This window comes from Triturus cristatus, chromosome 1_2 (assembly GCF_964204655.1).
Source record: "Triturus cristatus chromosome 1_2, aTriCri1.1, whole genome shotgun sequence".
Classification (NCBI taxonomy): domain Eukaryota; kingdom Metazoa; phylum Chordata; class Amphibia; order Caudata; family Salamandridae; genus Triturus; species Triturus cristatus.
This window is the reverse complement of record NC_140580.1, coordinates 41,533,495-41,548,814: the sequence shown is the minus strand read 5'-3', so window position 1 is coordinate 41,548,814 and position 15,320 is coordinate 41,533,495. Positions and strand designations below refer to the sequence as shown.

The following is a 15,320-nucleotide window of genomic DNA, read 5'->3' as shown; positions in this document are numbered from 1 at the left end:
GTGTTAGCTGTTGAGCTTAAAGTGTAAACAAAAATTGAGATTAAGTTTAGCCAACAGCAGATTCAATTCCTCACCAAGAGGACGATGTGCAAAATCCATGATAAAGACCCCATCCTCATCCTCCATCCCGCAAATATTTTCATGGAAATATTGACAGATTTTTAAGTTAAAATCCCCTAATAAAACCAAGGCACAGTCACCATGTATGTTGCTGGTACAATTCTCAATGTCCTTAAGTAAAGAACGTGCTAAATCGACCTTGGAGTGGTCAAAAACATTGTTGTATAGATTTACTGAGTCACACTTTGTCCAAAGTACCTTTGAAAAAGAGGAAAGAGAGACAAGCGCAATCAGACCACCCTTAGACCTGCCCATATTACTACTAGCCACTGCTGGCATGTGGTATGTGGCAAACCCATCCACATATATAGGGTCAATAAGCCACGTCTCTTGTAGGCAAATAATAGCATAGCATTTGATGAACTTAAGCCAGTCTGGCCTCTCCCATTTACTAACTGAACCAGTGGTCTTCCAGGAGGCTATGGACGGAGTTTGCGTAGGATAACTTGTGCTGGCCCTAGCGGGAACGAGATTACACCCAGTGAGCACACAGAGTCTAGATACAATATGAGTCCTGGGTAGCACAGGCTCAACTGGACGATCATTAATGCCCAAGGGAGAAACTACAGCAGGAAGTCAGTCCTGTAGGTCCAATTGGGACCAAGGAGAAAACCTAGTAGAGGTCGGCAAATTTGGCTCAGATAATAAAGAGGTGGGCAGATGTCCCTGGAGTCTGTAAAAATAGCCCAACAGATGAGCCTCAATGGCAGTTGGCACTAAACAGAAAACATTTAGCTGAGAGCGGATGTCATTAGCCACTCTTCGATCTCTCAAAGTAATCACAATACAATCATTGCCATCTGGTTTTGGAGAATTACCCACCCAGGGAACTCTGCTCACGAGATTTGTCTGGATGTGGCGTAGCATGAGGCTGCCCACTCGAGTATTAATCCAATGTACAACTTTATTGACCAATTGCTCATGATCTTGAAATGAGCTCTTGCTTAACGGAGGGACATTCCTTAAGATCACAACAAAGGGGTAGCCTGAAGGGGCAATTGCAGCATGTGGCACTTGAAGGGGCTAGAATACTGAGGTAAGCCTACAGACATATTTCCAGGGCCATCCAAGCTAACTGGCTGAGCCCAGTCCCCACAAGTGCCTTCAGAAAGGTTCAGTGAACATGCCCCGGACACGAGGAAAGGCCGAGCTAGAGCTGCAGGCGAGACGAGGTGGTCACTCCACCAGGAATGGGGGGATGTAATGGGAGATGTGTTGGGTGGGCCTTGTCAGAGGTGCAGCCAGAGGGACTATGCAAAGGAGGGCTTACAAAGTATTGCACCAACAAAGCATCACTCAGTTTCGCCAAGGCTTCCTCAACCTTGTCTAATCTGTCAATTATAGAAACCAGAGATGCAGTAAGTGAAGATAATACATTTTTGCATAACTTGCCGCCCAGAGTCACTAAAGAGTCTTGCATGAAGCTCATAAGTCGAGATTCAATGTCCTCTTATGGATCTACCGCTGTGGTAGGTGTTACAGTAGATGGCTCTGGGTATAATTTGTTTGACTTAACATTCCAGTCCAGTCTCTTTCTCTTATGCCCTCTGTTACTGGTGACCTCAAGCTTAGTCAGAGTGATTGGGCAAGCAGATGGCTGATTATGCTCCGTGGCATCATGGCCTTCATTGATGACAACAGGCAGAGTGATTGTACCAGTGAAAGGGTCCGATCGAGCGGAGTCTGAGGCAATTTGAGGAAAAGCAATACCGGGGAGGGCAGCCCAGCAGACACATGTGGATATGGGGGGTCTTGTGTAGTCTCAGAAAGTGGCTCCAGCAAAGAGGTCAGTGACAAACGCTGTACTGCCGGGTCAGTTTCCCTGCTAATAACCCAGACAGCTCTTTGCAAAAATCAATCTAGTTAGAGCTAGGTGTAGACTTCCCAGGGGCTGGTGTGGCCTTTCGTCTCCCCATCGGTACTCAGTGGGAAGCGCAGGGTATATAAAAAAAAAATCACACACGGGGAGCCAGCAAGTAAAAAGAAATATTAAAAATATGGTAATATAGATCAGTACCTTTTAAGTGCAGATATAAAGGGGTGGCCCCACCCTGGCTCTCTCTGGAGCTGACGGGTGTAGATGGGCCCACTCTTGTCCCGTGCAGTGGGAACCCTCGTGCGACTAATGAAAGTACCTCTGGGTGCTGCTGTGAACGCTGGTGGCTCTTGCGTCACAGAGAATGCTGGGGCCTGTGGTTTCTGCACTTAATCTTAACATCCCTCTCCAACTGCCCAAGAGTTTATTCACTAAATTAAGGACAATATTGTTAAGGCTAATATGGGTGGGTGAAAAGGCACGAGTTTGCTGAGAAACATTTACCAAACCAAAGGGAGAGGTTGTATTTGTGGCCCCTGACCTATATATGTACTAACTAGAGGCCCAGGCACACTATGTGCTTGTTTGGTACCACTCACCACCCCACTGCAAACATGTCTGACAGAATGATGGTTGCTTAAGACGCTGTTATGCACTAAACTTAAGAAAGCCACACAGCACCTTTCCACAAACATGGGCCAAATACTGCATATGTTCTCAATTTCACAAATATATTCACCAATAAACCTGGCACTGAATAATTCATGCCTGACACTGGCACAAGAGGCGGGTCCACAGGCAACAGTAAATAAACTAGACCTCACTAAACTGAGAGACTTAAATCTGGAGAATACATAACTTTTACTGTAGACGTTTAGGGAGAAAGAGGGCAAATCTTGATCACAAATATGGTTATAGTATAGAATCAAACATGCAACGAAGTCAATGTGGCCAAACGTCCCACATCTCCACAAGAACAACAGACAGTGATAGTGATGCAAGTGACAGCCTGTCGGATAGACTACTAGCTGAATGTCCACCTCCATACAATCATACACAAAAGGGAGGTGGCGGAAATACGAGTTACACTGGTAGTTCTGGAAGTGCGTCAGCACAGATCGCTTCTTGGCCTGGTGTTGTAGGGGTTATATTAACTGGTGTGACGAAGACCGTAGCTTCGGGAAATGGTATCAGTAATGTGGCTGTGTTATACGTCCAGATGCTCTTACAGTACCGGTTACCATTGGTCCTATAGTCCCTATGTATGACCCAAATTCCACAGGAAATGAGATTCGGAAAGCGCCTGCTTCTACAGAAGCTAAGGTACCAGAAATAGGAGCAGAACATTGTCCAATTGGTCTCAATGAATGGGAGCTCACCTTGTGCAACTGGTGCAGATCTTTCTGTAGTACAGAATGGATTCAGACCCATAAGATCCTTTCCTGGACTGGCAAGTTTGGATTCCCCTGTATGGTAGACTCTTTCAAATGCAAGAAATAGTATGCCCCAAGATAGCTCTGCACAAAAAGGAAACTGAGAGTCTGAACATTTTGATGTACAGAATCTAGAGCAATGGTTGAAGGAGCGTAGCAACAATGATTCAAATAGAAAATTGAAGTACCGAAGTGAGTCAGACGACAATAAAATCAGCTGTAAAGGTACATCTAATAGATGTGGGTAAATCGATAGCCGGAAGCCTGGAGCTTAATAGAATAGACACCTACCAACAGAATGAACTGTTATTCATGAGTAAAGATGTTATGATAAGATCAAGACAGGCTCATGAGAAATCATCAGACTTGGCTCAGAGATATGATGTTGATATGAAACGAATGGAGGCTTTGCAGAAAAATCTTAGACTTGCCTTTAGTGATCAAGATATAGAGAACATAGGATTACCGAGATTGAAGACCCAACTTCAAGAGCTAGTTCTAAACATTCAAATTTGGAGCATGTTAGATGAATGGGAAGAAAGATAGGCAAAAATAAAAGAAAGGGTTATTAAAGAACAATGGGAAAACCTCCATTGTTAGGAGAAACGGAAACGGGTGTCAACGCTTTCCCTCTGAGGGAAGTACCAAGCGGAGGTTATGTGCATGTACCTTGGAGTAGAGGCGATCGTGCAGCTTTTACAAATGACTTACAGAGACTGAGAGAGGAGCCTGTAGAGTGGTACAAACAGGTTGATCGATTTGGGAAAATTTTGAAAGTGTTGTGGATAGACCTAAATACATTGCTTGAGACTGTGGTCCTAGTTATTTATGATCAGCATGTAAAATAGCTATAGATTGGCCTGAAGGTGAACCTGAGAGAGATCAAGTGGCACATGGTCCCTCGCCAATACTGATGAAGAAGCACAAGCAGGTGATAACTTGGTTGAAAGCCAAGGTGCAGCAGAAGGATATTGATTGGTTAAAGGTTAACAGGACAACCCAAGAATCTAAATAAAAGATTCATGCCTTTTATGAAAGATTGTTGCAGGCATTAAGCAGTATATCAGAATGGATACCTTCGAGCCAAAAGATATGGGACAGTTTGTATTACGATTTGCAACTGGGTTGAGACCTGAGATTAGCATGATGGCATAGCAGCATTTTATCTGTTGGCAGAACAAATCTGTCAACGAAATCCCTCGGTAGCCAAAGTACTGTTGTGATGAAATTGAAATGAAGCATAAAAATCTGAAGGAGAAGTTGATGGTGCCATAGATGAAGGCGGCTCAAAGGGGCCAGGGACAGCCTTATGTAGGGAATACTAACTCTATGCAGAGAGTTCAGCAGTATGGGACTCCAATGCAGCATAATAGAGGTTTTCAAGGACAAGGAAGGGGAAGAGGTATTCCTATGGATCCCAAGACTGGGACAGACGTTGTCACGTTAAAGAGATCAAATCCTTGCTACTATTGCAAAAGGTTGGAGCATTGGAAGCGCAAATGTCACTTGTTAGTATAGAAAGTGTTTGTATAGACAATGAGGACCCAGAAAAAATTTCACTAAAAAGCCTCACCTGTAGCAGTACAGGAATGTACATGATTAGACAGCAGTATGTGCCCAATGCTTCAAGTTAATAGCTTACAGTGGACGATCGATCTCAGAGAGAGTACAGCTACAAGCTTTGATACATACTGACGGTAGATAGATATCAATAAAACAAACAAAGAAGTCCCTTGTACATCAAACAAACCACTCTTGACAGTTCACACCAAAACTCCGATCCGAGCACACAAAGAAGTCCAAAGTCAATAATGTAGTTCAACACGAATGTTAACGTTACCCACTTTTAATTCAGAGAGTTCTGTTCGGGTCAAACGTTATCCAATACTTTTACAGCCGAAGTTTCAATTCAAATTCATTACAAAGTTTCCAATTAATCCAATCCACGTAATCAGCATATATTCCTTCAGTATTTTATACTTGATACAGCCAACATGTGTTTCATCATTCGATAAATCATACCTCGACCTCTTCAGAGCTGATTAAGGACATCAAAGGTCTTAAGGAGTATCTCCGTCAGCTCATACAGCCATCACATAAGAGTATAGCCAAGTAGCAGTAATTGATCTCTGTAAAAAATATCAAAGCGTCCCAGGAGTGTATACATATGCTCAAAGAGTCTCGTAAAGTACATACACGTAGTGTCAGTAAGTAATCAAAAAATTACTGTGTGTCTCGCGTGGCGTCCACGCCAGAGACACACCGGCTTACTTGCCATGCTCGCTACTCTTTTTTTAGATTACTTACTGACACTACTCGTATGTACTTTACAAGACTGTTTGAACGTATGTATACACACCTGGGACACTTTGATATTTACTTCTTTGAAAAGATAATAGCAGAGTGGTCCCTTGTTGTCCTGTGGTACTGAATCCATCTGTGATATTGTTCCAAATTCCATGTGAGGCTGAATGGATCACTATCAGGCATTTTTTTCTATTCCCCTCCATGAGGGAAGCTAATTTTTGTTCACTTTCGGGTGGGGAAATGTATTTTAACATGGTGCCGTGTCCCACAAGGGTATACGGAGAGCCCTTCCATTTTCAACCAGATCTTGAAAAAGAATCTGGAGTCCTTGGTCATGCCAAGCAAATTAAATCCTTTTCCAGTATATTTATGACCTGTTAATTGCGTTGAATACTTGAGATGCCTGTAAAACTGATACAATAGCCTTACTGAACCATTTGGTTGAGAAAGGACATAAAGTGTCCTCTAGCAAGATGCAGTACTGTATGATAAAAGTTCTTAACCTAGGACATCACATCGGAAAGGGAGAAAAAAAGGTATCACAAGAGAGAATTTCGGAGATCATGCAAATGAATCTTCCTCGTACACAGAAAGAAGTAAGGATGTTTTTGGGAATGGTGGGCTTCTATTGCCAGTGGATACCCAACTTTTCCCTAATGGCCAAGCCTTTACAGAGGCTGACAAAGGTTGGGTCTGATCTGGTGCCTTATAACAATGTTTGCTTGAACGCCTTCCTAGAGCTGAGAGAAAGCCTCTGTTGCACTCCTGCTTTAGGAATGCCAGACTACAACAATGCATTTTTGCTCTTTTGTAATGAAGGATAAGGTTGTGCTCTGTCGTTACTGACACAAAAGCATGAAAGTGCCCATAGACCTATAGCTTATTTTCAGCCACTTTGGATCCAGTAGCATCAGCACTGGGTCACGGTGAAAAAACACTGGCGGAAGAACTGTCTTGGGCGTCTTCACCGTGATCCTTACCAGGTGATCTTGGTCACTACGACAGCTGTGAAAAGTAGTAGTCTTCCAAACTGGGTGCATGCATCCCACACTCATAGAGTCCCGTGTCCCCTTGAACGAGAATCAGCACCTCTTTAAGAAGAGACACCACCAGTGGTCGAAAGACCCTGGGAAGAGGCAAGCCCAACTGTAGGGACCAGAAAGAGCCTGAGACAGCACATGAACGATCTGAGGGGGATCTCGGTGAGTCTGAAGCTGAGACTGTGCTCGAAGCAGCAGATGTTGTGCTGGAAAAAGAAACAGACCCCAATGAAGGAGCTAGTGCTGTGAGACCATGAGTGGTGGAGGAAAGCTGGACAAAGAATAAAAAGAGAGAAGATCAAAAGCACCCTCTGAAAGAGCTCTTGTACCCATAACAGAAGCATCTGGTGAATTAGAGTTGAATGGAGACGAAGGTGAAGGATTGAGTCTCAGAAAATCCCAAAAATCGAGGTTGCCTTGTCGGAGGTACTCTTCTTCTGAGTGGACATATCTTGCTACTAATGACATTGAGAGTGACTTCTAGCTGTTCTGAAATAATAGTGGAAGTTCACAGCCCATTACACACCAGTGACACCTTTTTTACAATTCCGTTTTTAACCCTGCCATGGAGCTCATATTAAAACCTTGTTTGAATACTCTGTAGGTAGTTTTAATCACTGTTCTCTCCAAGTACACCCTACCCTATATTCACAGGTTTGAAGAGAAGATCTCAACCAAAGAGCCCTCTAGCAGGACCTGTGGGGGCATTGCAGTACCGGCCCCACGAGGATCTAAGCCCTATGATGAAGCATGAAACCCATCTGGGTGTCTGAGGGCTCTATTTTTCATTCAAGAAGATGCTCCACTTAACTGAAGAATCTCTACCTACACTTTACATTAGGCATTGTTTCTTCCTATAGGAATAGAAACCCTCTTTTTTGTATTTATTCATTGCTTTATGGGAGCATGGGTTCTAGACCATTAGCTTCCTGCTACCCCCCACCCCCTTTTTTGATTGACCGGTACAAACTGGTCACCAGAAGAAGTAGAATATCAAACAGCAGGAGCACTGGAGCATTGACATTAGATTGGCAACAACAAGGGAAACTGTGCATACACAATGAGAAGAATACACATGAACTATCCCCGTAGAAGAGAGTGAATGTGACCATATTATTGAAGTTAAAGGATATGGGAAGTTATTTCTGGATGACACAGATCCTGTGATTCCTGGAGTTTATTTTGTTTGTGGAAAGAATGCTTATTTTAAATTTTAGAGCAAATTGTATGGTATATGTTATGCAGGAGTAGTGTTTCCAAAGATGTATCATGTAGAGAATTTTGATCACCCTGTGAGGGAGGAGAAGTGAAGATCCAAACGAGGTCCTTCAGTTGGAGAGATATAAGGAGACATATTTGAAGCTTTAATTCCAGGGGTAGGAGTGATACTGAATGATACCAAGATCAGAAAAATCTCTACAGTAGTTGATCAGTGGTCTACTAATACAGGTGGGTCTTTGTTGCTTGTAAATACCGAAATGGTTGCTATTAGAGCTATGGTTTCGCAGAATTGTCTTGCATTAGACATATTACTTGAAAAAGAATGTGGAGTCTGACGGATGTTGAAGGTCCAACAGTGTTGTAATTATGTCCCAGATAAGAATAAAGACGTGCAGAAGTTTATAAAGAATATTACTGCCTTGCCCAATGAAGTAAGTGAATTGGCAGAAGACGGTGTTTGGGACAAAGTTGGACATTGATTTAGTTCTGTAGGCACATGGTTTGCAGATTTAGGCAGTGGTATGGTGGGATCTATTTTAAGACTATTGCTGATTATTGAACTTTGTGTAATAATTTTGATTCTGGAAGGGAAGGTGTACAGAAAATACAAAGAGCAGAAAGGGATTTCATGAAGAAGAGGAGAACTGAAATTTGAAAGGAAACAGAATGAATATTACCAGGAGATGAAACATTTGGAGGAATTCAAGAGAAAAGCATTTGCAACAACCAAGGTTTAACTTGGCCCGTCCGTCTGGGGAATTTGTGTCAATGGGCTCAGACTTTCACAGTCTCTGTCTTTTCCCATCTAAACTCTCCTCTGCTCCTTCTATCTCTGCCCCTCCACTCTTCATCTTGTCTCTCCTCATTCTCTCTCCTCACCCCTCTGCAGAAGGCCCATTGACCAGAAAGCTTGCGGTGGTAGATAGGGAGCACTGCAGGGTCATGATCATGTGCATAGTCCAGCAGGGTAGAGGTCACATGGAGAAAATACTGGCCTCTGATGGGAAGGTCAGTTCCAGGGAGGCCACTTAGACCATCTCCACCACCTCATCCCCATTTATCATGGACTCAATGTCCCAGAAGGCAGGCAGGGCGGGGTGGTTTTGCAGGGGCAAGTGGGTCAGGGGAAAGACAGTCAGACACCAGTGGGAGGCCAAGGGGTGAAAATGGCCCTTCTTACCTGGGTTCCTATGTGGAAACTCATGTCAGACCATCTCTCCTCCCACTTATTCAATCTGCACACATCACTGTGCCCTGGGCAGCCAGTGTCCCATACAATAACAAGATGAACGAGCATAGAGGCCAATGAAAGCTTCCATCTGGGTGGGGAGGGAGCCGAGGCCCACTTGCTCCTGTGGCAGGTCTCCAGCAGGCCTTTCAGGCCCCATTTGGCCAATTGCCACATCTGAATGATACTGACAGATGCCAAAACGGACAATATGCTGCCAAAAACGTGGCCCATAACTGGCCCTCAGGGACTGGCTCAATTCCCACCTTATCAATCTGACCCTAAGTACTTGTACTCTTCTTGGCAGTGGAGCAGTGGCAGTACTCGGCTTGGTAAATATAAGAAGTAACGATATGTAGCACCTGTGAGTGCCGGCCCATTTAAAGCACTGAAAACAGATCTTATTATATGTTTCATGTCATACCTGCGAAGTGCATTCCCCATGTTGTTCACACCAAACACAGAGCCGTCGCTGCCCACTTCAATCATGGAGAGCTTGCCTTCCACTTGCTGCCATCTGGAGCCACTGCAGGAACTTGGTGTTACAGAAGATCGGTAATAGATGTCATCAACAGAGTTCACTCCCCAGCATCCAAGAGGGCCACAGCTGTAGTACTTCATCTTCCCTTCAATATGGGACCAGGGAAGGGCCAACCTATTCTTGTTTGACACTGTTGCTTGGTCATGCAAACAAAAAATGTCATCATTCATGTTAACACCAGAAAGAAACTGGACTCCACCTGCATCAATCTGCTTTAGAAGCCCTGGAAGTAAAACAAAGAAGAGAAGATGTGAGGACAATCAGTGGCCCACGGACAGTGGGCTAGTGCTGCGGCATACCTCACCACCAACCAGAGAATGACTCACTGACTCCGCCCCCTATTCCATTCCCCCCCAAATCAATCGCCTTCCAGCCCTTGAGGACTTTGTCACTTGTTCCTCAATTTCCCAAAAAAGGCAGGGTATTCCCAGTTCCAGATTTCCGATTTGATCTCTGCCTCCGTTCATGTTGTCTTATTGTTTTACCATGATCTGCGCTGCAAATTCTTAAATTGAACGAAAACCTTTTTTTGTCAGATAAAAAAAATATACCTTGCGGGGCATTGTAAATTCATTCAGATCTGAAAAAAACACTGCTATTGGTTAGTTATGCTTAGCTACACCATTAATGTAAGATTTTCGCCAAGTTGAAGTTTCAGTGTGATGATTCGATTAGTGAGGTTAACTTTCTTTGACCATTTCAGTTTAAAAAAAAACTAATTTATATAAACTTCACCAACATTTGTTTTTTTCAGTGATTTCTTTGTTTTACTATAAAAAAAATGTTTTGGGGATTTTTGGATACTCAACAGCGCATTAGTTTTCACAGTTATAATAAGAATTAAAGTGTACAAAGAATACTGTGCTGTTTCTGCAGAATCCGCTTCAAATCTTCGGCTCCAATGTGACGGAGCACCAGAGTAAAATGAAATTCAGGTTGCAGCACTTCACATTTAAAGTGACATTTCTTGGGGCAATGAGGAATTTTCCCTGCCCTCGGAAGTGTACTTTGTTCCCCATTGGGATGTACGTGTATGGATTTGCTCCACAGTGCCCCTGGAAACTTTTTTCTGCAACGTTCAGTTGGGGTTGTTACAAAACTTCGTATCCATTTGACCAGAAGGCAGCAAAAAAATCTAACCCTTTGCAGTGCAGATTATTTTCAACCACATAGTTGCAAAAATTCCGAAAGAGCTGCAGTAAACCCTAGAAGCCCTCACTACGAATGGTCACTACATTCAGATGTGGCCGGTAACAGCAATTACCACCCCCCATAGGAATTATGAGATGTTTACTTTCAGCTCAAGTTTTGTTCTGCAGACCAAAATGGGGAATTTACAAACCATAAAGATCCACCATCAGAACAGGTTCAGAAAGAATATTTGCATGTCCTACCTGGTAATGTATGTTTCCTACAATGGTGGGAAAAACACACAGTGTTGTGAAAATACCCCTCACACACCAAAATGACCCTTGGTGTCACGCTTCATCATAGGGATCTTCCCGTCCTCTACGGGACGGGGCGTGCTACAACCTACGATTACGTGGGAGCACCTTTTTGTTGTGAAAACGACTATGTGTTTTGTAGGGGAGTGAGTGCGAGGGTCAGGAGTGGATGGGTGGGTGAGGTTAAAAAATACCTGGCTTGTCGGTTTAGAAAATAATTTTTAATATACCTGTGAGCTGGTATTATTAAAATGGGGGGGTGGAGGTAAATATGCCTCAATGAGCTGTGCCTCCTAGGTGAGTCAACATGTTTCAAAGCTCCCCAAGCTTCTTCTTCAGGACTAGTGAGATCCCTATCTACACTCACGAGATTATGAGGAGTGCAAAATTACACTAATAGTCACAAGAATTTCAGTGCATGTCGATTCCCAATGCACGTGTTTGATACCTGATTAGGTATCATGAATCAGTTAATCTGAAATAAAGAATGGAGGTACATGTATCATAATGCGCGACATAAAGTATAGCCAGCCATCATGATAGTATAATAAACCTGCAAAAAGGAAGTGAGATGAGTGACCATGTATTTCCTTAATATTAATCATAGTGCAGTTGGATGGTGACGTGTCCCGCTGAAACAGTAGGAGGAAAAAGAGACAGACAAGGACTTACGCACATGAAACATAAAGCACACACACTATGTCAAGGGATCAGGTCTAGCGATCCAAATGGTAGGGTTCTGTAATGCCTTAAAAAATAAAGAGGGTAGGGGTTGGTTTTTAGATGACAGTTGAATTGAAAAAGCATTGTGGGGGAGAAAAGAGCCACCTACTTGTATTCAAGAGGTAAAATACCCCATGAGCCTGTAACGGGATGCCTAAACTTACTACACGCCTAAGAGGGTCTTACTGCTCCTGGGTCACTGCCCCGCTGTGTCTGGCCTCCCCGCGGCTCCGCTGGACAATGGAGCTCGATGGGCGGAGGGTTAAATACAGTGGCTAATTGACATTCCCGCTCTGGCGGGAGATGCAAATCGAAAGCACCTGTGTTAGTGACCGGGTTTGGAAAGCTGGAGTGCTAACTCGTAGAGTTTTTCAAAGAGGTTCCGGTTGCTGAAATTGCCGGAAGTAGAGCACGCGTCACAACGCGTGCGGCATGTAAAGATCTGGTGCGCTGTATGCCCCAGCAGTTCTTCGTTTCCAAATGGACTATTGGGTACCATCTTGTAATAGACTAGCTTTTCCCTTCCCTTGCAGTTACTGGTACCCCTGGCAATGTTAATTCCAGGGGTGGAGAAATATTGTTTAATAGGCGTCCAGTGGCTTGGGCAATTGATGAAAACATACCCTAACCACCTCCCTTTATTTGTCTTTAGGATTGTTTTCCTGACCCCTTATTTCTTCCCTATCACATTATTTGTTTTCTGCTGTTTTAAGCAGATACGTTGGAACCATGATGAACAATTCTTTTTGCCATTTTGTCTGTTTCCTCAAGTGAAGATCCATGAATCTTTGCAGATCCATTTTATAGCTCATGTGGAGCTGCAACAAAAAAATGCAGTCATGGTCAGCTTATCTGTGTATCCGGTCAGGTTTCTAAATACTACAATGGCTGCAGAATAAAATCTTTTTTTAAAGGTATTTCACCATTTCATCAGGGTTCATGAATATTTGGGAAGTTAACTTTTAATACATACATAAACTTAACCTGTCAAATCACACCCAGCAACCATCTGTATAGCAAATATTTTTAAATCCACAGAACTGATTTAAATCCAACCGCAGAAAGGGCCTGTGCTGTACAACATTCTATCTTAATGCCATTTTTGATGTAATTCTATTCAGTAGTTTTGGCTGCAGCAAAGTCTTTTCGGACCTAAAATAGAAACCATTACTCTGCTGAACAACCACCCCTTTAACTTGATAGATCTGCACAATACTTGACATAAAACTAAGCTGAAACCACTACCTTTCTGCACATTTCATGTAGATTTGCCAAACGGGCAACTAAGGGCAATGTTCTAATTGTCTGGCAAATTACATGCAGAATTGCCAAATAATGTGAGGAATATTTACAAAGCAAAAATTATTTTTAATGGCAACTGCAGCTCATCCATAAATACATATTTGAAATGGTTGTTTCTTTTCAAAATTGTGTTTTTAAAATTCAAGTTTCGAGTAACAGTAATCATGATTTCAAAATCGAGTTAAAAAAAATGTTTTTAACAGTTACTCAAACTTTACCTCATTTGAACCCTCTTCTTTGCTTTTAACAAAAAGCACTGACTGGATTTTCATGAAACCATGGCCAGGCTGCTTCACCTTATCTAAGTCTGGTATACATAAACCCAGTAATTTTTGTATCACGTGCTACAGAATTGTTCCTAGAGGCATTCAGCTGGAACCTTTCTCGGAATGTTTGTTTTTGGTTAATGGTTAACTCTGCTTATGAGTTTGATATTTCTGTTACAAAAAGGTGATAGGGCTCTGGAGTTATATCTGACTCATTAACTTGTGGACCCTCCTTGGATCTGAATTCGAGGGGCCAATTTTGAAAAGTAAACGTAACTGATTGGATGAACGAACAGGTTTCCCTTTTTCCTATGCAAGATCCACAAATTCAGACTCTCTGATTGGCGGGCTGCAATTGGAAATATTTCTTGCCACAGCCATCACAGGATTCCAGGCTCCAAACTTGCATCCTGAAAAAAGTGCCATGATGGATATGAGGGGGAACATTAGCATCTGCTCGCCCAAGAAAGGATGGTTGGGTTATAGGTCCCATCAAGGCAAATTCTGCCCCATAACATTAAACATAAAAACGTTTTCTTGTGGGACTCACAGATATTGTAAACATTGTGGGGTCGATTCCGCTCCTGGAAAAAGGCTGTATGAATCGTTGTACGGAGCGTTTTCTCCGTACGACTCGTACCCGGTAAACTTTTCTTACAACCTAGGAAGTACGATTCGTACAGAAAGCCTTTTTCCGTACGAATCGTACAAAAGACCGTACGGGTAAAAAAAAACAACGATTCTGATCCGGAACAGCTTGTACGCGACGTCCGGACGTATTTAAGCAGCGGTTTCCGGCCCAGCAAGTACGATTCTACAATATGGAGCCCATACATTACCACCAAGGTCTGGTTACTTGGAGGGGCGTGTCCAGCAACCCCTGCGTACCGCAACAACGGAAGTGGACGTGGACGGTGCGTTGCACACGTACCCCTACGGCACCAGTAGAACAGTGATACGGACCGTACACATGCAATGAATGCGTGGGTATGGTGTGTTTCACACGTACCCGTACGGCACCAATAGAACAGTGATACGGACCGCACACACACAATGAATGTGTGGGTACGCTGCGTTTCACACGTACCCCTACGGCACCAGTAGAACAGTGATACGGACCGTACACACGCAATGAATGCATGGGTACGGTGCGGTTCACACGTACCTGTACGGCACCAGTAGAACAGTGATACGGACCATACACACGCAATGAATGCGCGGGTACGGTGCGTTTCACACGTACCCCTACGGCACCAGTAGAATAGTGATACGGACCGTACACACGCAATGAATGCGTGGGTATGGTGCGTTTCACACGTACCCGTACGGCACTAGTAGAAAAGTGATACGGACCGTACACACGCAATGAATGCGTGGGTACGGTGCATTTCACACGTACCCCTACGGCACCAGTAGAACAGTGATACGGACCGTACACACGCAATGAATGCGTGGGTACGGTGCGTTTCACATGTAGCCCAACGGCACCAGTACAATAGTGATACGAGGCATACACACGCCAGGAATGGAGGGCTACGAGTCGCACAAGGATGTCCATCAAGTACTTGTCTTTACATACTTTCATGTGCAGGCCCTAGGTGTGTCAGCCAGTGATATTGCACAGGTCATCTCATCTAGTTGCACAATTGATGTGTGATGACCTGTGTACATATGTCATGTGTGATGGGGCACTATGTGGCATACATCACCTTGACACTTGCCACATGTGTGTCTGTAGTCCAACTGTGCCATGCACGGCAGCAGTGGGATGGCACAGTCATCAACACCCGCACCTGTCTCCTGATGCCAGAGACAGGGACACTCTATCAACTGACATGTCATGATCAGCATGCCCCTATGTGACTATGTCAGGTGTGT

General features: G+C 43.6%; 1 protein-coding gene across 1 annotated transcript in view; it reads right to left on the bottom strand.

Moving 5' to 3' along the window:
* Positions 1-15,320, bottom strand: part of LOC146866709 (fish-egg lectin-like) — a 132,504-nt gene that overhangs the window by 42,851 nt on the left and 74,333 nt on the right. The window contains exon 3 of the mRNA XM_085614485.1: positions 9,590-9,929. Coding sequence (XP_085470611.1) covers positions 9,590-9,929 — 340 coding nt within the window. The remainder of the gene's footprint in view (positions 1-9,589; positions 9,930-15,320) is intronic.